Here is a 22500-nt window from a genome sequence, read left to right as displayed (position 1 = left end):
CATTTCACTGTCGATTTGGTACAGTTACACGTATCGGGAATTTGGTACACGTATCGGGAGTACATACGACATAGCGATTGTGAACACGATTATCGATCACGATTCACGATCACGATCATCACGATCATTGTGTATCGATCACGATTTGAAACACGATGGAATAATATTTACCGATATGAACAGTGATGTGGCTTTTATCGGAATTCTACAAATACCGTTTAGATGTTGATGATTTGCGTGTGATATGATTCAACGGATGTTTATATGAATCGTTTAAAATAAAATAAAAAGCCTTCAATTTCTGATATTTTCCCATCGCCATATCCAGATTCGCCACGGACCCACGATCGATGTTTCTCCACGTGAACGTAACGTACCCGTTTGTTTGCGAACAGGTACGTTTTTCATGGAAGTCCTTCACGAACTTGCTGTCCATGTCTGACGTGCGACTGAAGGTGCTGCAGGAATGTGGAATTTATTGGTTTCATGCTTTAGCATTCACCGTATCTGCACTGCCCGTTTGCTTCTGGCCTCCCACCCGTACGTAGCACGGGTATTTCTCTAGTATGTCTAATACACGTAGTTGGGAATAACGTTCCACATGAAATAATGTGTCGGATATATCGAAGAAGCGGAGTTGCGTTAATGTTGGAGTGCACATTGGATCAGTGTTGTGTTCATATTGGACCGGACATTGGATATTTGTGTTTTGGGCTAAGACCGGGGCCTAGATTAGGAGCCAGAGTTGAGAGCGGAGAAGGATAAGCCTACTTGAAGGAGCAGCTGGGGTCGAATGCTAATTGCATGTCCGCAAGAGCTCCACAGGTGAAAAAAATCAGGAACAAATGATAATAAAACAGCTGGAAAGGTCACAGCTGGGAAGGGCAGCGAGGACGGGTGGTGGTGGTGGTGGCGGGTGGGAGCGCGTGGTGCCTTTGAGGGTGGGAGCGCGTGACGCCAGAGAAAAGAGGTGCCCCGGAGTGAGACGGAGGATGAAAAGGGACAGTGAGTTGATTAACATTCAGGTCAGCGCAGAGAGCAGAGGCAAACGGCTAGTGGGAGCGAGGGACATGCGGGGATGTTGAAATCGGTTGAGAAGGACGAGGAAATGTAGAGCATCAGAGAAAGGGCAAAGGCACTTGATATAAATTAAAACAGGAAGTGTTAAAATGTATAGGAATATTCAACATAAGCTTCGCAAATAGACAAGTCCATGGAGATCACGGATTGGTTCATTATGTACACAATAATTTCGGAGACAAATATCCAGACGATGGAACAGTTTAAACAATGTTTCACAGATACTTGAAGACATAAAGATATCCCTGACATTTCCTTAAGTCTGACAAGACGTACAGCTTCCAAATAAGTGAAGCAGGTAAAAGTCGGAGATTAGAGGAAAGTGGGATGACCAAAACAGACGTGCGATGAACGTGGGGCGACCAAAACAGATGTGGGGCGACCAAAACAGACGTGGGATGACCAAAACAGACGTGGGGTGACCAAAACAGACGTGGGGTGACCAAAACAGATGTGGGGTGACCAAAACAGATGTGGGGCGACCAAAACAGACGTGGGATGACCAAAACAGACGTGGGATGACCAAAACAGACGTGGGGTGACCAAAACAGACGTGGGGTGACCAAAACAGACGTGGGGTGACCAAAACAGATGTGGGGTGACCAAAACAGATGTGGGGCGACCAAAACAGACGTGGGGTGACCAAAACAGATGTGGGGCGACCAAAACAGACGTGGGATGACCAAAACAGACGTGGGATGACCAAAACAGACGTGCGATGAACGTGGGGTGACCAAAACAGATGTGGGGCGACCAAAACAGACGTGGGATGACCAAAACAGACGTGGGGTGACCAAAACAGACGTGGGGTGACCAAAACAGATGTGGGGTGACCAAAACAGATGTGGGGCGACCAAAACAGACGTGGGATGACCAAAACAGACGTGGGGTGACCAAAACAGACGTGGGATGACCAAAACAGACGTGGGGTGACCAAAACAGACGTGGGGTGACCAAAACAGACGTGGGGTGACCAAAACAGACGTGGGGTGACCAAAACAGACGTGGGGTGACCAAAACAGACGTGGGGTGACCAAAACAGACGTGGGGTGACCAAAACAGACGTGGGGTGACCAAAACAGACGTGGGGTGACCAACACAGACGTGGGGTGACCAAAACAGACGTGGGATGACCAAAACAGACGTGGGATGACCAAAACAGACGTGGGGTGACCAACACAGACGTGGGGTGACCAAAACAGACGTGGGGTGACCAAAACAGACGTGGGGTGACCAAAACAGACGTGGTGTGACCAAAACAGACGTGGGGTGACCAAAACAGACGTGGGGTGACCAAAACAGACGTGGGATGACCAAAACAGACGTGGGATGACCAAAACAGACGTGGGATGACCAAAACAGACGTGGGGTGACCAAAACAGACGTGGGGTGACCAAAACAGACGTGGGGTGACCAAAACAGACGTGGTGTGACCAAAACAGACGTGGGATGACCAAAACAGACGTGGGATGACCAAAACAGACGTGGGATGACGAAAACAGACGTGGGATGACCAAAACAGACGTGGGATGACCAAAACAGACGTGGGATGACGAAAACAGACGTGGGATGACCAAAACAGATGGGTGATGACCAAAACAGACGTGGGATGACCAAAACAGACGTGGGATGACCAAAACAGACGTGGGATGACCAAAACAGCCGTGGGATGACCAAAACAGCCGTGGGATGACCAAAACAGCCGTGGGATGACCAAAACAGACGTGGGATGACCAAAACAGACGTGGGATGACCAAAACAGACGTGGGATGACCAAAACAGACGGACATCAGTGGCATTAATGCAGAAAGACATTGGTGAGGAGGAATAAATAAATAAATACTGTACCTTGCTGTCGTTGTTCTCCAGCACCAGCTTGTAGCCCCTCAAAATGTCCGGACGCTTGTTCACGTCTTCCAGAGCCATTTTCACAGCAGGAAGGCACGCCTGACCTCCAGGCCAGCCACCAGACATGGGGAACAGACCTCCGATGTAGAGTTTCGTCCGCTCCCCGTCCACGCTGCCTCCACATGCGAGCAAGAGCGGGACAAACAGACAGACACGGACGAGGGACCCATCGGCAAGCATCGCTCGTGCCATCTTCCTCTGCCCTATGGACATGTCTATCAGATCGTCTCACTTTCTTCAGTCTTCTTCATTAGTCACTTTTTCTCTACAATTCACGACACGCGTTCTATTTGTCTAATGACTACTTGCGGATGGGTCATGCTGTCCATCCGTCTGGTTCTTTACTCCCAACTGATATTTCCCTCGTCTGTGAAGATTGTTTTCCAACTATGGCTGAATATTTGTCTGCGAGTCTTCTCTTTCTGTAAACCTGAATGGATATTTGTGTTATGTCTCAATCTGGCGACGCATCTTCTGTCTTTTCCTGAACTTCAGTTGTCTTTTTCTGGTTATTGCTCTTCTGTTATTGCCCTGTTATTGCTCTTCGCTTGAACTACTTGACACAATTTAATAGCACTCTAACTCTCTCAAGTTCTTACTCCATGTCCCTCTTGTCCTTCATATTGCTTATTCTGTTTCTACGGTCTTTTGATGTCCTCGCCTGTATCTCTCTCTATAAATCCTCTTCAGCGGTCCTCTCTCCTCTCATGTATAATTCACCATTCGCGTTTCTGCACTTGAACTTCTGCCGAAATGGAATTGGTCCACAACTACCTTCACCACACATCCATGTCCTTCCGCTCATTTGAGCTTCTTTACAATCTAATCAGCAGCACATGCACCTCACATCTGCTCGCTATCCCGTCCAGCAATGCCAACGCATAACGTCGCGACGGTCGCTATGGCAGAGAGGGAAACGGAGCAGATGAGGATTTTAAAACACACACACACACACACACACACAAAAAAATTGATTTCGGATCTTAGTCTCTCATGTCTTCTTCGCCCTTCTCCACTCTCCGGGCTCCTCTGCCGCAAAGCCAAACAACTGCCGACAGAACCATATACACGTCCCTCCTCCCTTTCTGTCCTTCCCTCCCTCCTCTCCTTCTCATCAACAGTGCAGCAGCCGTTTTCTCTCCCATTCCCTCCCCTATCCGCTCCACCAATCCCTCTTCTTCCAATTCTGTCCCTCCTATTATACCTCTCTCCGAGCCTTCAATTACTCCCATCACTCTCTTCCTGTACTCTTGTTAACACCAGATCTCTCTTATATCCCTCTCGTACCTACCATGTTATCAACTGCTTAAAATCCAACATCCATTTAAGGGAATTTATCCACACATGCCACGTATTCATTCCCAATGTCTTCCATCTCAATCATTTCCATCCTTCTCATTTCTCTGCACATAAATGTATCTCCTTCCTTATGTCCATACCTCCTGTCGTTTATCAACACTCATCCCTCCTTAGTATGTATACTCACATGCTTGCCTGAATCTTTTACCGTTTTCCTCGTTCTCAGCATCCATCTTGTCTACATAGGCCTACCATTTTTGCCACCCCCCCCAAATCCCTCCCCCTCTCCACCACCATCCACTATTTAATTAAATGCCCTCTCCCATTCGCCACAGACACACCTACTCATTTACATTGTTTCCACCCTCTAATCTCCATACCCAGGTAAACTTGTGTGCGATGTTGGCCGAGGTGAGCCTGGCTTCCTTCTCTCCAAAGCTGTAAACACATGAGAAAACATCCGGCGAAACAAATTGGCTGCAGGTTCCACCAATGAGATGCAAGTCCAACAACCAGACAAACTGAAGCTTTTTAGAGGAAGGGGAAATGGTGGAGGTGGCATATCATTCGTTTGGGCAACGCAAGAAATTTCCAACAAAAACAAGTGAATACAATGAATGGATTGAAGTGAAATTTTCCAAGTAATTAAAAGTAATCAGCACACGTTTTAAAAAGTTTGAATGAACACCCCTCCCTTCCCACGCCTCCTCCCCCCAAACCCTCTCCCTCCCACAGATCTCCCGATGTCCCTGTTCTCTACTGTTGTACTTGTGTGCTTCCCTTTCTCTCTCTCTCCCCCATCTTGCCTCCCACTCCCCTTATTATATGTTTTATGTGTCTGCTTTTTTTCTTGTGATTAATGTTAGCTCTTACATGAGCCTCGATGTTGTATACGATGAAAAAAAAAAATGAACATGTTTAGCTTGGAAATGTTGATGGTTCCTTGCCAGTAATGTGCTATGCTCAAAACTTTATTCTTCCTGGGCCTCTCACTCGGGCTCAATATATTGTGACTTGTTACTTGGGTTCCTAAAGTTTATGTACAAAATATTCTAATTTATCCGGAAATTATTCCTTCTTAAACTATAAGGACAACTGGGTAGAGAGCATAGTCTCACGTCACACTCTCAAATCTGAACAGATGCATCATCGATAACTGAACACGCTACTATGACGGCCCATATACCCGTGTCATCCATGCACCCAATTATGTCAGATACATGACCAGTATGCAGAACTTTATTGATTATTGATTAATTATTAGGATATTTAACAACCACTTTTGCGCACATTAGGGCTAAATTGTGTCAATGAGAATGAATATGAAAAAAATTCAAGCTAAATTCCCCGTGGCTAGTCGATCACAGGTATGAAGTTTCGCATCAATCTCTTAAGCGGTTCTGGAGATTATTTTACATTTTTATTTTCAATCCAATATGGCCACCAGACCACGTGATGGATGACGTCATAAATTTAATTATTCACTCACCTCGGGTTGTACATCAGATATCTGAAGTTTCAGGATTTTCAGATAATGATTTTGATTCAACCAATTATGGCTTGAATACCACTTCACCGATGACGTCATAGTTATCACCCTACATACTCCATGGGAAGTTGATGATGTGCTAAGTTTCATTTTTACTGGCAGAGCCGTCGAGAACAGTGTTTGTCCGTCTGTATGTATGCCCCTTAAACGTATACCAATCAGAGCTGAGGATCCAGTCACATGACAGGGTGATGTGATTACGTCTGATGTCATTACAGCGGTGCTGCGGCTGACTCTACGCACCGCCATTTTGATTTATATGCCGAACATATCGTGGAACCTGTCATATATCACAATCGCCATGCTCTACCTTTACGTTTTTCATTCAGTGTGAAACACAAACAAACCGATTGTTAAAATGATCAAATATCGAAAGTATCGGCGTTACGTCTCTTCCAACAATACGGTACGTATAGGCCTTCGGCGTTATGACTCACCGTCCGCTTCTGACAAATTACACCCAGGTTTCTATAATACAGTGGTATCGTTTCAGTTGTATCGTTGTCGTAGTAATAATAACATTAGAGTAAATATAACCCCAACACTTTAATCCCAATGTCGTGAATGGAAGGTTGATGGATTGAAGCGGTGTAAAAGCGGAAGTAAGGAATTCACCTCCTCGGTTTTTAAAATAATATAATTTTCGTAATAATAACGTAACGTTATTATTATAGTAAATCTAATCGTAACACTAATCCCTTTGTAGTGACTGCAGCGTTACTGGAGGTTAAATATATATTCTTACATATATTAAAGTAGAGGAAGTTTTGCATCCGGCCGTCATGCTGCGTCATTACGTATATGATGTCATTACGGTGTAAACACCCGCTCACTACGAGAGCGGCAGGAAAGGTCATTCCTCTTTGGGGTATGTAGATTACAGTCAATCTATGGTCCGGTCTCAAGAACATTGGGTGTGTTCATTTACCAAGTTTCTTGTGGAGAGATCGCCAAGTGGTTTAAGCATTCGAGCAAGCACTCCATTCAAAACCCTTAAGGAACGGCTGGCTTGGCAAGCGCTAGCTAGCTGCTTGGTAAATGAGCACAGCTCCGACCCTTGTGGGGTATATAGATTACAGTAGATCTTCCCTGAGATCTGTAAAACTTACCTCATGGATGTCTGGATTCCTCCAATTTTCTTTGTTTAATGTTATAAACAGCATTAGCGACTGTTTAAAAAGCTAATCATGTGTGTTTGTGGTTTATAATATTTTACAAGCCCGACTACGCCGCTGTTAGACTTTTGGTCTTGTTTAGGCGAAAATATATAGAAGTGGACACATTCAAACAGACAGACAGACAGACAGGCGTGTTACAATAGTCTCGCAACCTCTTTGTGCCGAGACTAAATATGCAAAGGTGCAAACATTTGTTGGTCTAAAAACCATCTCTGTTGAGTGTTTTCTTCATTCGGGTTTCGAATCTCAGCAGTAAATGGATCACTTTCCAGGAAGATGTATTTCATTAACATTCGACTTTCCAAAATAGTTCACGTTTTGGGGATTGGGAGAGGGAATGGAGATCATAAGACAATCCTTGCAGACTTGCTCTCCCCTCTGGGCTGGTGCTCCTGCCTCACACCGAGCGCGGCTTCATGCGGTTGAAACCAAAGGATTCAGAATCATTGGAATCTCCCACAATGAAGCTGATTCTGAGGGCCTTTCACTCACTCACCGCAGGCAGGTTGGTGGCCTTTCTGTCTTCTACCGACTCCTCTCCGGCCTTGTTCCCCCAGCTCTCTCTGTGCTCTGTCCCCCAAGTATTCCTACAGGACGCACAAGATCTGTCAGCAACCCTCTTATGGTTAAACTGCCAAAATCTAGGCTCTCTGCTCACCTTCACTCTTTCATACCTCTTTTCTCCCGCCTCTGGAACGAACTCCCTCACTCTCTTCAATCCCTCATCTCCCTCCAGGTCTTTAAAACAGCTGTTCACCACCATCTCTTATCTTCCCCCATCCAAAACCTTGATATTTTCTACCCCCGTTAAAACACCTCACATCCGCCTCTTTCAATCCCCAACTTCTTTCCTGAAATTCCTGGAAGTGTTCATTTGCTTTACACTGTGTACCCCTCCCTCCTCCCCCAGCCCTCCCCCTTCCACAGATCTACCGACGTCCCTGTTCTCTACTGTTGTTGTGCTTGTGTGCTTCCCTCTCCCTCCCTCTCTTGTCTCCCGCTCCCTTCATTGTATGTTTTATGTGTCTGTGCATGTTTTCATGTTCAATGTGTTAGCTCTTACACGAGCCTCGATTCTGTATACAAAAAAATAAATATATATTGTACCGTATAAGCCCGTGGTAAAAAATACCATGATATTAAAAAAAAAAAAGGAAGCTTTTTATTCTTGTGCTTGTTGAAAGAGCTCAAAATGGGAGGTTATATATTTCTTAACACCAAAGTAAAACATTTCGGGAGCGATCGAGGCAGCGATGTGTTCCCTATACACCACCTGGGTTCAATGTTACATCTGATTGAGAAAAAAAACAATTTTCCCGCAGGTTTGGATTAATTTGAAGCAACTTTTATTTATTTATTTCTCTCCATGGAGCATTTCCGTGTTTCAGGGTGGGACAGACAGACAAATAGACAGACAGTCGTATAATCTTCATTTTAAGCTAGTTATCTTCATGAAATGTGACAATATGTAACGTTTGCCTTCATCCCATCTGGACCATCGAGCAGTCTGGGCTCAACTCAAGTTATTGTTCGGAGTCTAAAACGACGTTGGCCAATGGCGGCTATGTCGCTTAAGCGGTGCCATTACAGGTTAGGGATTCACTATTCCTCTAGGAGTCTAGGGCATTGGTCCGCAACGTTCCACTCTTTTTGACAGATAAAATGAGATATTTAATGTGAATTCTGGAAGATGGATGGAAAATGGTCACTGATCATGAAGGTCCAGCTACAGGATGTGACCTTGATGAAAATGGAACGTCAGGTCCATCATCATTTGCCAGGAATGAATTTGATGTTTTGGCACCGATACGATGTAATATCACCTTAAGACTTCCTGGCATGGACTGGGACCTGAACTCAGTTGAACACATGAATTTTGTTTCAGCAGAATACAATAACATTTGCTTTTGTTCATTTCAACTTGAGTTACTGAAACTGTTTGAGGTGAAGGTGGGAGTGCATCAGGGGTCGGTACTAAGTCCACTACTATTTGTAGCTGTGATGGAGGTGCTGGCTCGGAACGTAAAGGAGGGTTTACCGTGGGAGTTGTTGTATGCAGATGATCTGGTGTTGATTGCGGAAAGTATGGATGGACTGAAGGAAAAGATGAACACGTGGAAGTGTATGGAGACAAAAGGTCTGAAGGTGAATATCGGAAAGACGAAGGTGATGGCAAGTGGTAAAGCATGTGGTGAGGTGGAAAGAACTGGGAAGTGGCCATGTGCTGTGTGTAGGAAGGGTGTCGGAGTGAACTCCATTCAATGTACAATGTGCACTGAGTGGGTTCATCAAAAATGTAGTGGTTTGAGAAGGTCATTAACCAGTGTGGCAGCTACATTCAAATGTAAGGTGTGCACAGAGGGAGCTGCAGATGGAGGAAATGTTGAGTTGGATCTTGGAGATGGCGTGAAGCTGGAAGGTGTGAAAACATTTTGCTACCTCGGAGACATGCTGAATGGAGAAGGTGGATCAGACTCGGCAACGGTTGCTCGAGTGAGATGTGCATGGAAGAAGTTTCAGGAATTGAGTGGCGTGCTGATGAGGAGGGGAGTGTCGTTGAAGCTGAAGGGAAAGGTGTATGCTGCATGTGTGAGAAGTGTTATGATTTATGGGAGCGAGTCATGGGTCATGAATGTAGAGCAGCAACGAAGGCTGGAAAGGGTGGAAATGCGAATGGTTCGGTGGATGTGCGGAGTATCGTTGAGAGAGAGGAAGACAAATGATGAATTGCGAAAGATGATGGGAATATTGCCTGTGATTGATGCTGTGAAGAGGAACAGGTTGAGATGGTTTGGTCATGTGTTGAGGAAGGATGAAAGTGACTGGTTGAGAAGAGTGATGGAAATGAATGTAGAAGGAAGTAGAAGACGGGGAAGACCGAGAAAGACTTGGCTAAAGATGGTGGAAGAAGAAATGCGGGCAAGGGGGTTAACAAGGGGAGATGCAGAAAATAGGGCAAAATGGAGAAGATTGTCATGGGGACCGCAAGGCTAACCCCGGCTCTTGCAGGGAAAATGGCCTTAAAATGCATGTTGTGTGTTGTGAGTTACTGAAACTGTCATACTTTTAAATTGAGTGAAGTTGTTGTCCATGCCTAAAATCAAAGTTATCACAATTAAATTTACTTGCAGCGAATAAACTGATGAATCACAGTGGTTTTTGCCTCGCTGGTTAAAGTAATTTTGGTGGTTGCCAATAATATGTTGTGCTCATCAACAACCAAAGCATGAAACAAAATGAGATGTACATACACGATACGCAGCACGAGGCATAAATTGATTGCCCACCACCACGGAAGTGATGGAAGCTCGAAGGTGCATCCAAGGAAGTGACAAAAGACAGGAAGGAACGCCCAATTAACCAACCCATGGTTAAAATTTGAAATACTCTTCATCGCTCAGTCCATTCTCTGTCATCGAAGTGCGAAACGGTAAATGAATGGCACTTAAAACGTTTAAAACCCCCAAAAAACAAGGATTGTGTGGAGTTATGCCCCTTTAATGTCTGCAGTTGCTGCCTCGTTTTGTCCACCTGTGGATGCTATTACCCTTCATATCAATATGAAGCATATGATACTGGTCTTGGATCTCTCCCACCCAGATCTCTACAGGGCGTACACGGTCTGCCATTAAACATAGTCTTGTTAAACTCCCAAAATCCAGGGTCACAGCTCACCTGCATTCATTTGGTCCTATTTTCACTCACCTGTGGAACCAACTTCCGCAGTCCGTTCAGTCCTATTCTTCCTTGCAGGGCTTCAAGACGGCTGTTCACCACTACCCCCATCCATATTCATGATCTCCTCTACCCCATTCCCAAACATTCCACTTTTCCAGGGTCATCTGTTCACCATTACCTCCATCCATATTCATGATCTCCTCTACCCCATTCCCAAACACTCCACTTTTCCAGGGTCATCTGTTCACGACAACCCCCATCCATATTCATGATCTCCTCTACCCCATTCCCAAACACTCCACTTTTCCAGGGTCATCTGTTCACCATTACCTCCATCCATATTCATGATCTCCTCTACCCCATTCCCAAACACTCCACTTTTCCAGGGTCATCTGTTCACCACAACCCCCATCCATATTCATGATCTCCTCTACCCCATTCCCAAACACTCCACTTTTCCAGGGTCATCTGTTCACCACAACCCCCATCCATATTCATGATCTCCTCTACCCCATTCCCAAACACTCCACTTTTCCAGGGTCATCTGTTCACCACAACCCCCAAACATATTCATGATCTCATCTACCCAATTCCCAAACACCCCACTTTTCCAGGGTCATCTGTTCACCACTACCTCCATCCATATTCATGATCTCTATTACCCCATTCCCAAACACCCCACCTTTCCAGGGTCATCTGTTCACCACTCCCTCCATCCACATTCATGATCTCCTCTACCCCATTCCCAAACACTCCACTTTTCCAGGGTCATCTGTTCACCACTACCTCCATCCATATTCATGATCTCGTCAACCCCATTCCCAAACATTCCACTTTTCCAGGGTCATCTGTTCACCACTACCTCCATCCATATTCATGATCTCGTCAACCCCATTCCCAAACATTCCACTTTTCCAGGGTCATCTGTTCACCACCACCCCCATCCATATTAATGATCTCGTCAACCCCATTCCCAAACATTCCACTTTTCCAGGGTCATCTGTTCACCACATCCCCCATCCATATTCATGATCTCGTCTACCCCATTCCCAAACAGTCCACTTTTCCAGGGTCATCTGTTCACCACTACCTCCATCCATATTCATGATCTCCTCTACCCCATTCCCAAACATTCCACTTTTCCAGGGTAATCTGTTCACCACATCCCCCATCCATATTCATGATCTCCTCTACCCTATTCCCAAACACTCCACTTTTCCAGGGTCATCTGTTCACCACTACCTCCATCCATATTCATGATCTCCGCTACCCCATTCCCAAACATTCCACTTTTCCAGGGTCATCTGTTCACCACTACCTCCATCCATATTCATGATCTCCTATACCCCATTAGCAAACAGTCCGCTTTTCCAGGGTCATCTGTTCACCACTATCTCCATCCATATTCATTATCTCCTCTACCCCATTCCCAAACATTCCACTTTTCCAGGGTCATCTGTTCATCACAACCTCCATCCATATTCATGATCTCCTCCACCCCATTCCCAAACAGTCCACTTTTCCAGGGTCACCTGCTCACCACAACCCCCATCCATATTCATGATCTCCTCTACCCCATTCCCAAACATTCCACTTTTCCAGGGTTATCTGTTCACCACATCCCCCATCCATATTCATGATCTCCTCTACCCCATTCCCAAACACTCCACTTTTCCAGGGTCATCTGTTCACCACTACCTCCATCCATATTCATGATCTCCTCCACCCCATTCCCAAGCAGTCCACTTTTCCAGGGTCACCTGTTCACCACAACCCCCATCCATATTCATGATCTCCTCTACCCCATTCCCAAACATTCCACTTTTCCAGGGTTATCTGTTCACCACATCCCCCATCCATATTCATGATCTCCTCTACCCCATTCCCAAACACTCCACTTTTCCAGGGTCATCTGTTCACCACTACCTCCATCCATATTCATGATCTCCTCTACCCCATTCCCAAACACTCCGCTTTTCCAGGGTCATCTGTTCACCACTACCTCCATCCATATTCATGATCTCCTCTACCCCATTCCCAAAAACTCCACTTTTCCAGGGTCATCTGTTCACCACTACCTCCATCCATATTCATGATTTTGTCTACCCCATTCCCAAACACTCCACTTTTCCAGGGTCATCTGTTCACCACTACCTCCATCCATATTCATGCTCTCCTCTACCCCATTACCAAACACTCCACTTTTCCAGGGTCATCTGTTCACCACTACCTCCATCCATATTCATGATCTCCTCTACCCCATTCCCAAACACTCCACTTTTCCAGGGTCATCTGTTCACCACTACCTCCATCCATATTCATGCTCTCCTCTACCCCATTACCAAACACTCCACTTTTCCAGGGTCATCTGTTCACCACTACCTCCATCCATATTCATGATCTCCTCTACCCCATTCCCAAACACTCCGCTTTTCCAGGGTCATCTGTTCACCACTACCTCCATCCATATTCATGGTCTCCTCTACCCCATTCCCAAAAACTCCACTTTTCCAGGGTCATCTGTTCGCCACTACCTCCATCCATATTCATGATCTCCTCGACCCCATTCCCAAACACTCCACTTTTCCAGGGCCATCTGTTCACCACTACCTCGGGTCATCCCGCATCCATACCCATGATCTCTTCTACCCCAAGTGACCCCATTCCCAAAGCTTCCTTTTTGCTGGTTACTTTAACCCCTCTCCCTCACCTCTTCTTATTTGTTAGTTGTCGGTTGGTTTGTTCCATTTCTGTTTCATCCCCACATTCTCTTTCCCATTCTTTCTCTGTTTCATTCAGCTTGTTCATCCCAATGTGTCCCTCTCCCAATCCCCTTGATCTCACTCTTACTTGTACGCTGCTTTTGGTGTTTCCCTCCTTCCATTCTGTTTTAGCTCTTCCACAAGCCTCGATCATGTGTCTAATTTTTTGTGAATGGTTAGTGCAGTATCTTGGGATATTGAGAAGCAATAAATTCCTTTTTAATGGAGAAGTGTTTTTGGAATAGCACAATCGACTGTTCGTACAATCGGGTAGATTCATCGCTCGCTCGTGTGAAGGGCGATCCGATTGACCTTCAAAGATAGTTCAATGTTAATGCGAATGAAAGAAAAGCAATTCAATCAACATCGGTCTTACTTTTGTTCGCAACCCTCTTGTCGTTCACCGGCTGAGTATATGTGCCTGGCTGTTTCACACCTGTAAATGCAATTGCTTTTTACCTATGCATATAGTTGAGAAGCTCGTCCATCGAACAAAGATGAAAAGCTGATCACCTAATATTGGTCTTGAGCATCAGCCACCCCATTTTGATGATCTGTCCATCCTATTCGATATGTACCGGGGCCATTGCTAGGGTAAAGCCACATGGAGATGGAGCATACGCTGGCTCATGTAAAGCCCACTAGGGTATGTATATACAGACTTGGCATTTAATATGGAATATTATTTTTGTGGGGGTGAACTTACTTTTCAAGATGACTTAGAACCAAGTTCATTGGAATTATGTTGAAATTATTCTAGATTTTGTTAATGTGACCTTTAAAAGAAACAAAAAACACATTTGACATTTCGAAGCAAATAAATTGATCCTTGAAAGTGATGTAAACTGATATCGAACTCAATTCACGGACAGTACTGTGTTAAACTTCTGTACGTTTTCCAGAAGTATCTCTTTATTTTGCACATTAGCCAAAAAAAAATTCAACAAAAACAAAAGCTAAATTACGACTGGAATTACGGACAGTAAAATTACAGTTCAGTACTTCGTGTAACCCCCACGAGCATTCAGGAGAGCACGTACACGTCGAGGCATGCTGTTCACGAGATTTGCCAAGGTTTGGACAGGAATCGCTTGCCATGCAGTGACAATAGTCTGCTGCAATTCACGCACAGAGGTCGGCTGCTGGTCCAAGTTGTCGATTTGATGCGTTAATTCTGCCCACAAGTTCTCTATCGGATTCATATCCGAGGACATGGCAGGCCACTCCATATGCTCTACACCACGGTCAGCAAGAAAGTGTTGGATCATGCGAGCACGATGAGGCCGTGCATTGTCATCTTGGAAGACAAAGTTTCAGCGAAAGGCTGCACGAGCAAATGCAAGCAATGTTTCTTCCAGAATGACCCTGTACTTGAACTGGTTCAGGTTTCCATTCAGAACAAACAGGTCAGTTTTGCCCCCTGCATGAAAAGCAGCCCAAATGGTCACCCCACCACCTCCAGCTTGGACTCTTGGTACTATACAATCTTCGTTGTGGGCTTCATGCACTTGTCTGCACACTCGGACACGGCCATCTTGACGATAGACCAGAAATCTAGACTCGTCACTGAAGGTCACGTGATTCCAGTGTCCTGGCTGCCATTGACGGTGCTCTCTGGCCCACTGCAATCGGTGCTGGCTGTGTTGTCTGGTCAGGCGTGGCTTTCTCAGGGGACGCCTGGCACGATAGCCTGCTTGAACCAGTCGTTGGTTGACTAGCCTTCTGGATACAGGCACATTTGTCATTTGCTGCCACTCAGCCCTAAGCCGATTAGCTGACTTGGTACGGCCATTGCAGAGTAACCGGTGCAGCTGGCGGTCATCTCTCCTTGTGGTTCTGCATGGACGTCCTGGCCTTGGTATTAGAGTAGGGCCACCCCTCTGAGCATTTCGTTTCAGGATATTTGACACCTGACCTTGAGTGATGCCATACTGCCGAGCAATAGCACGCTGTTTAATGCCGGAATTTCGTAAAGCCACCACTCCATGACAAACAGCATTGTCAAGTTGACGGACCATCTCCAGAGGAAGCGGCAATAACTTTTGTAGACGTGCAGCAGTTGTTTTCCACTAATACAGAATGCAACAACCTTTATATACCCGATTGTGATGCCAATCGTCAAATGTACCTGTCCTTACATTTTGTCATGCCACCTGTGATATAATCCTGTTATTGACTTCTTGCTGTGAAAGACAATCAGTGACATGGTTCTTTCAACAAAGACATCACCGAAGGGTAAAATAAACTCACCAGATTGATATACTGAGTTCAGAAAGTAAACCCAAGTCAAGAAAAAATAAATATTCCATATTAAATGCCAAGTCTGTATATGGGATCATACGCTGGATCAGCACCTCGCTCAATCCAATCCTGATTAATCAGATCGATCCTGACAAATCTCACTCTCACTATCTCTCTCCAAAACGGCCATCTGTGGAACCTACCCCCTTCCCTCACACAATCTGCTTTCTCTACAAACCTCTTGAGGAAGTTCAGTCATTCAAACTCCTGGGTCTCACCATCAGCCATAATCTTTCTTGGATAAACCACATTTCAAAGTTGACCTCCAAAGCCAGCCACAGCCAGAGGATCCTCCATTGTACAAAGTCCTTCCCGAGTACACCTGAACTCCTATCCACCTACAAGGCCTTCATCCACAGCTTGATGGAGTACTGCTCTCCCCCTCTGTGCTGGCTTCACATCTTGCTCAACTTGATGCCATGGAAACCAAGGCCTTCAACTCAATTGGAATCTCCTGTGATGAAAGTGAGTTTATGGGTCCATCACTTCTCCATCACAGACAGGTTGGTAGTCTCTCTGTCTCGACTACCTCCATTCTGGTTTTGTATCCTCTGTTCTTTCTATGCTTCCCCCTCTACGCCCCCTCCTCCCCCAGGTTTCTGCAGGGCACACATGGTCCACCATCAAATCCCTTCTGGTGAAACTATTTCAATCCAGGGTCCCTGCTCACCTCCACTCATTTGTTCCTCTTTTTCCCCACCTATGGAACCAACCTCCACATTCTCTTCAATCTCATTCTTCCATCCAGTTCTTCAAGACAGCTGTTCGTCATCATTTCAGATCATCCCCACACCCAAACCATGATATATTCTTCCTCGTTAACCACCCCCCCCCCCCCTCAACCCCACCACACCACTCCAATCACACCTCTTTCCAAATTTACAGTTTTCCCTCCTGAGAGTTTCCTTCGGTATCAATCTTTGTCCACCCCATGCATCCTCTCCTGGACATTCCTACCCACGTCCTTGTTTGTCCAAGTCTACCTCCACCTTGGCCTTTAACTCTGCTGTTGGTGTTTAGCCCCTCTCTCAACTACTCCTTTTGTCTTGTTACATCCTGATCCATTGAGCGTACTAGTACTAGCTCTTTCACGAGCCTTGAATATGTATACAAAAACAAGCCTCAACTGGGATCGAGAACAAATTATAATAAATGCCCAAGACCAAGGAGACTATACCCATGGCTTTAAGAACATTGAGTCAGAACTGAGTCAATTGGACAGTTGTAAATTCTGCGAGGTAGAAACAGAAAGCATGAGCCACCTCCTATTGGGATGTAAAAAAAACTCATGTCAGAGCAGCTGTACACACAAAGGCACAACAAGGTATGTGGAGTAATCCAGCAGAACATCTGCAAAAAATTCAATATCCCAGTTCCAGTAAAGCCGTGGAAACATGAACGAAAAGCAATCATTCAAAACAAGGAAGCATTGCTCATGTACAACCTTGTGAAAACGTGACCAGATATATATTGGAAAAACAAGACTGCATCCCACCATATTACCTGGTATTATCAGAGAAGATTGGCAAAAGCATACACAGTGCACAAATTCAGGTACCATACAAACCCCTCTACACCTTCCACCATGACATCACAAAATTGAAAGATGAAGTACAATTTGAACACAAATATGTTGTGGTATATTGGATGGCACACCTTATGTGACTTTGGCACACCTTATGCAGGGCAAACAGGGAAAAAATTAAAGCTAAGGATGAATGAATTAATGAACACACCAGAGCTACTTGGTTGGGAAATGCCTCACGGTCAGCCGTAACACATCACTGTATATATCCTGGCTATATTTACGATGGGAGAAATATACAGAACCTGGACTCCACTCCAAACAAACACCGGCGATTAATTCTGGAATCTTGGCATGCAAGATTCCAGAAATAGGTCTGACAGAAGAAACAATAAAACTTACTGCTCAGTAAGACCCCTTGAGCCAAAAAGCAGGAACTGGTTGGTGCATGCTCCAAAAACAAGTCCAGTGTGTTTCACAAATAACTCACAACATGCCTAGAACAGTGAACACAGAGGATACACCAATGGAGACACCACAACCACACCCTGCCGCACAGTCCTCACCCAGACAAACACATCTCCAGCATTGTCCAGCTCCAGGGGGGATGGATGGGAACTAATCCAGATGTACAGTATACTCGTATGTCCAAGAACTTCCCAGGTTTGGCAAGTGGACATCCATATTTTACATCAAAGGTTTGGCAAATCGACATCCATATTTTAACAGATCACATCAGAAGCCGATGCAGAGAGAGCAGACAATCAATGATGACAGAATGGATAAACGAGACCGCACTAGGTAGAGCACAACATACCTGTGCCAGGCTGAACATTTTATATTTTGTATCCCTTGAGAGGCCCGATCTGTATCCAAACCTTAACCTCATCCACCAGGTTTTGTCCGAATACGTCCAGAACTGTTTGAGATGTATATAGTGCGTTTGACCCTATCAATGGTGAACAAACAACCACTTGAAAAATTAAAAAATTCTCGAATCTGGATCAGGATACGGATCTTCACCAGAATCGAATAAATTGGGCATTGACACACACCCCACCTGTCCACCAAATTGCACCCGAATCCGTCCATAACATTTTGAGATATCCTGCTCACAGACAAAAACAAACAAGAAAGATGTCATGCGTAGCATGATACTTGCGAAATGCATAGAACACATTTGACCTTAAAAATTATTGGTGGTTGAATTCAATGACACAATATGCAAATCCTCTTCAAATTTCAAGTCAATCGGATGAAAATTGAGGATTTTAGAAATGTGACCTAAGTTGTTGACCTTTGGCCCAGTTGTTGACCTTTTGACCTTTTGAACTCAAAATAAATAGGGTTCTTGCTTATGACCAAGTCTATCATTTGCTTAAGGTTTGTTGGAGATCGCTTTTAAATTGTGACATGTAGGCGATTGATATACAGACAGACACAGACAGAATAACACACATGACAAACTAATATGCTTGAAAAATCTTCGATTTCCACAAGTAACAAACATAAACACACTGAAAAACAGGGGTCAAAACATAAGCTCTGTCCACCTTTGGTGGCGGAGGTAAAAATGGGGTAACTTTAAAGTAATTTTGGATTTCCACTCTGAACATCGGTGCGTTGGACCGGAAGACGATTAACACTCAACATATAAATTAGGTCACACGCTTGATTTATTCACTTGTCTTTGAACAAGTTAATCAGTTCAGGAACAAAACGTCGCCTCTGAGACTTGATCTGCTCTCTCCCGTTTGTAAAAAAAAAATAGGTGTGCGTTTGGTTGAGTTTGTAATTTGGTCGGTTGTGCTTCACAATAATTATATATATATACACTACATGACCAAAAGTATGTGGACACCCGAACATCACACATCTCATTCCATAATCGTGGCCATTAATATGGAGTTGGTCCCCCCATTTTCTGCTATAACAGCCTCCACTCTTCTGGGAAGGCTTTCCACTGGATGTTGGAACATTGCTGCGGGGATTTGCTTCCATTCAGCCACAAGAGCATTAGTGAGGTCGGGCACTGATGTTGGGAGATTAGGCCTGGCATGCAGTCAGCGTTCCAATTCATCCCAAAGGTGTTCGATGGGGTTTAGGTCAGGGCTCGGTGCAGGCCAGTCAAGTTCTTCCACACCGATCTCGACAAACCATTTCTATATGGACTTCGCTTTGTGCATGAGGGCATTGTAATGCTGAAACAGGAAAGGGCCTTCCCCAAACTGTTGCCACAAAGTTGGAAGCACACAATCGTCTAGAATGTCATTGTGTGCTGTAGCGTTAAGATTTCCCTACACTGGAACTGAGGGGCCGGCCCTCAACCATGAAAACCAGCCCCAGACCATTATTCCTCCTCCACCAAACTTTACAGTTGGCACTATGCATTCAGGTAGGTGGCGTTCTCCTGGAATCCACCAAACCCAGATTCGTCCGTCGGACTGCCAGATGGTGAAGCGTGATTCATCACTCCAAAGAACGCGTTTCCACTACTCTAGAGTGCAATGGTGGTGAGCTTTACACCACTCCAGCCAACGCTTGGCATTGCGCATGCTGATCTTAGGCTTGTGTGCGGCTGCTCGGCCATGGAAACCTATTTCATGAAGCTCCCGATGAGCAGTTGTTGTGCTGACATTGCTTCCAGAGGCTGTTTGGAGCTCGGTAGTGAGTGTTGCAACCAAGGACAGACTATTTTTACGGACTAGACGCTTCAGCACTGGGAAGTCCCGTTCTATGAGCTTGTGTGGCCTACCACTTCGCGGCTGAGCTGTTGGTGCTCCTGCACGTTTCCACTTCACAATAACAGCACTTACAGTTGACCGGGACAGCTCTAGCAGGGCAGAAATGTGTTGACCGGGGCAGCTCTAGCAGGGCAGGGAAAGAGGGAAGTGTAGCGGGGAGGATAGGGGGATTGGGGACGAGGAGAGGGGGGAGTGGGGATGAGGAGAGGAGGGAGTGGGGATGAGGAGAGGGAGAAAGGGGGAGGGGAAGGGGAGAGTGAGCTTGGGGGGGGGGGAGGGGGGAGCTCGCCGATTAATTCCGGAATAAATTAAGGAAGCGGGGGAAAATGTGTATGCGTGAATGTATGTATGTATTTTTTTAATTTTTTGTGTATATGACATTGAGGCTCATGTAAGAGCGAGCACATAAAACACAAAAAACATAAACAGACATGTAAAACAATACAGGGAGGGGGAGACAAGATGGAGAGAGAGAGAGGGAAGCACACAAGCACAACAGTAGAGAACAGGGACATCAGGAGATCTGTTTGAAGGGAGAGGGCTGTGGAGGGGGTGGTGGGTGGGAGGGAAGGGGTACATGGTACAAAACACTTTAACACGACAAGGAATTTCAGGGATGAAGTCGGAGATTGAAAGATGTGGATTTGGGGTGTATTAACGGGGGTAGAAAAGATCAAGGTTTTGGATGGGGGAAGATAAGAGATGGTGGTGAACAGCTGTTTTAAAGACCTGAAGGGAGGAGTGGGATTGAAGAGAGTGAGGAAGTTTGTTCCAGAGGTGGGAGAAAAGAGGAATGAAAGAGAGAAGGTGAGCAGAGAGTCTTGATTTTGGCAGTTTCACCAGAAGAGGGTTACTGGCAGATCTTGTGCGTCCTGCAGGAATATTTGGGGGACACAGCACAGACAGAGCTGGGGGAGCTAGGCCAAAGAGGAGTCGGTAGAAGACAGAAAGACCACCTACCTGCCGACGGTGAGTGAGTGAAACGCCCTCGGCATCAGCTTCATCGTGGAGATTCCAATGATCCTGAAAGCTTTGGTTTCAACACCGTGAAGCCGAGCTAGGTGTGAGGGAGGAGCACCGGCCCAGAGGGGAGAGCAGTATTCCATTGAGCTGCGGATGAAAGCCTTGTATGTGGTGAGCAGCTCAGGTGTGCCAAGGAAGGACTTCGCACGACGGAGGATGCCCAGTCGGCGACTGGCTTTGGAGGCCAGCTTGGAAATGTGGTTTTCCCAGGAAAGATCATGGCAGATAGTGAGACCCAAAAGCTTGAGGGACAGAACTTCTTGGAGAGGATTGTTGAGAAAGTAGATGAGAGGGTTGTCCAGTCGGTCTTTTCAGAGAGACAAAGTGAGAGTGTGAGATTTGTCAGGATTGAAAGACATGTTCCACTTGTTTGACCAGTCTGTGATTTTGTCCAGGTCTGCAGAGAGTGAGGAGGCTGCAGACTGCCGATCTGAGGGTTGGGATATTGAGCAGCAGAGAGTGGAGTATATATATACAGTCACGTGAAAAAGTAAGTCCACCCCATGTAAAGTTTTGACTCGTTCAACATATTTCAACATACAGCTATTTGATCTTCATTTCAACATTATTGATAGATAAAGGTGATATAATATAACAAATATCATGAAACATTTACATTTTGTTGTCCATTGTATAATTTAAATAAACATAAATGCAAATTTCGCATGTGGAAAAAGAAAGTACACCCCTACATTTATCACTACTTCAAATACCTAAAGTTAGAATCAGGTGCACCAGCTCAGGTGCAAATGATTAGAACATCGTTGGAGAGGATCTTGGAGGAACCTGTCTTGTTTATATTAAACCTCAGACATTTAGTTTGGTTTGCTCTTTGTTGTTGACGTATGCGGCGTCACCATGCCTAGATCAAAAGAGCTCTCTGAGGCCTTCAGAAAGAAGGTTATAGATGCCGACGAGTCTGGGAAGGGATATAAAAAGATCCCCAAACAATTTGAAATCAATCATTCAACTGTCCGGAAGATCATCTTCAAGTGGAGAAGATTCCAAACAACTGCCAACTTGTTCATGCCAGGCCACCCCGGCAAGTTCAGCCCGAGAGCAGACCGCAAGATGCTGAAAGAAGTCTCTAAGAACCCCAGAATGTCATCGCAGGACCTACAGGTAGCTCTTGCCACTGTTGATGTCAAAGTGCACGAGTCTACCATAAGAAAGAGGATGCACAAATTTGATCTACATGGGAGGTGTGCCAGGAGGAAACCTTTGCTGTACAGAAAGAACATCAGGGCAAGACTAAAGTTTGCCAATGAACACCGAGGCAAAGACCAGCATTTCTGGAACAATGTGCTCTGGACAGATGAGTCAAAGGTAGAGCTATTTGGCCACAGTACCAGAAGACATGTTTGGCGAAAACCAAAGACAGCATTTGACCATAAGAACCTGATACCAACTGTCCACTATGAATTCTTCATTGTACCAGAGGGTGCTTGAGGAT

At 45.3% G+C, this 22500-nt stretch overlaps 1 protein-coding gene across 7 annotated transcripts in view; it reads right to left on the bottom strand.

Annotated features, from left to right (window-relative positions):
• GABBR1 (gamma-aminobutyric acid type B receptor subunit 1) overlaps positions 1-22500 on the bottom strand; it is a 293840-nt gene that overhangs the window by 108724 nt on the left and 162616 nt on the right. For 6 of the 7 annotated variants that reach the window (XM_068108736.2, XM_068108737.2, XM_068108735.2 and 3 more), the window contains 2 exons: positions 4668-4725; positions 2929-3100 (listed from right to left, as the gene is read on the bottom strand). In XM_068108736.2, coding sequence (XP_067964837.2) covers positions 2929-3100; positions 4668-4725 — 230 coding nt within the window. Of the gene's footprint in view, positions 1-2928; positions 3101-4474; positions 4559-4667; positions 4726-22500 lie in introns of those variants that run through there. The other variant, XM_068108740.2, reaches the window with a different exon arrangement.

This window comes from Myxine glutinosa, chromosome 2 (genome assembly GCF_964187855.1).
Source record: "Myxine glutinosa chromosome 2, kmMyxGlut1.1, whole genome shotgun sequence".
Classification (NCBI taxonomy): Eukaryota; Metazoa; Chordata; class Myxini; order Myxiniformes; family Myxinidae; genus Myxine; species Myxine glutinosa.
Note: the sequence above shows the minus strand (reverse complement) of the source record. Positions and strands in the feature narration are given on the sequence as shown.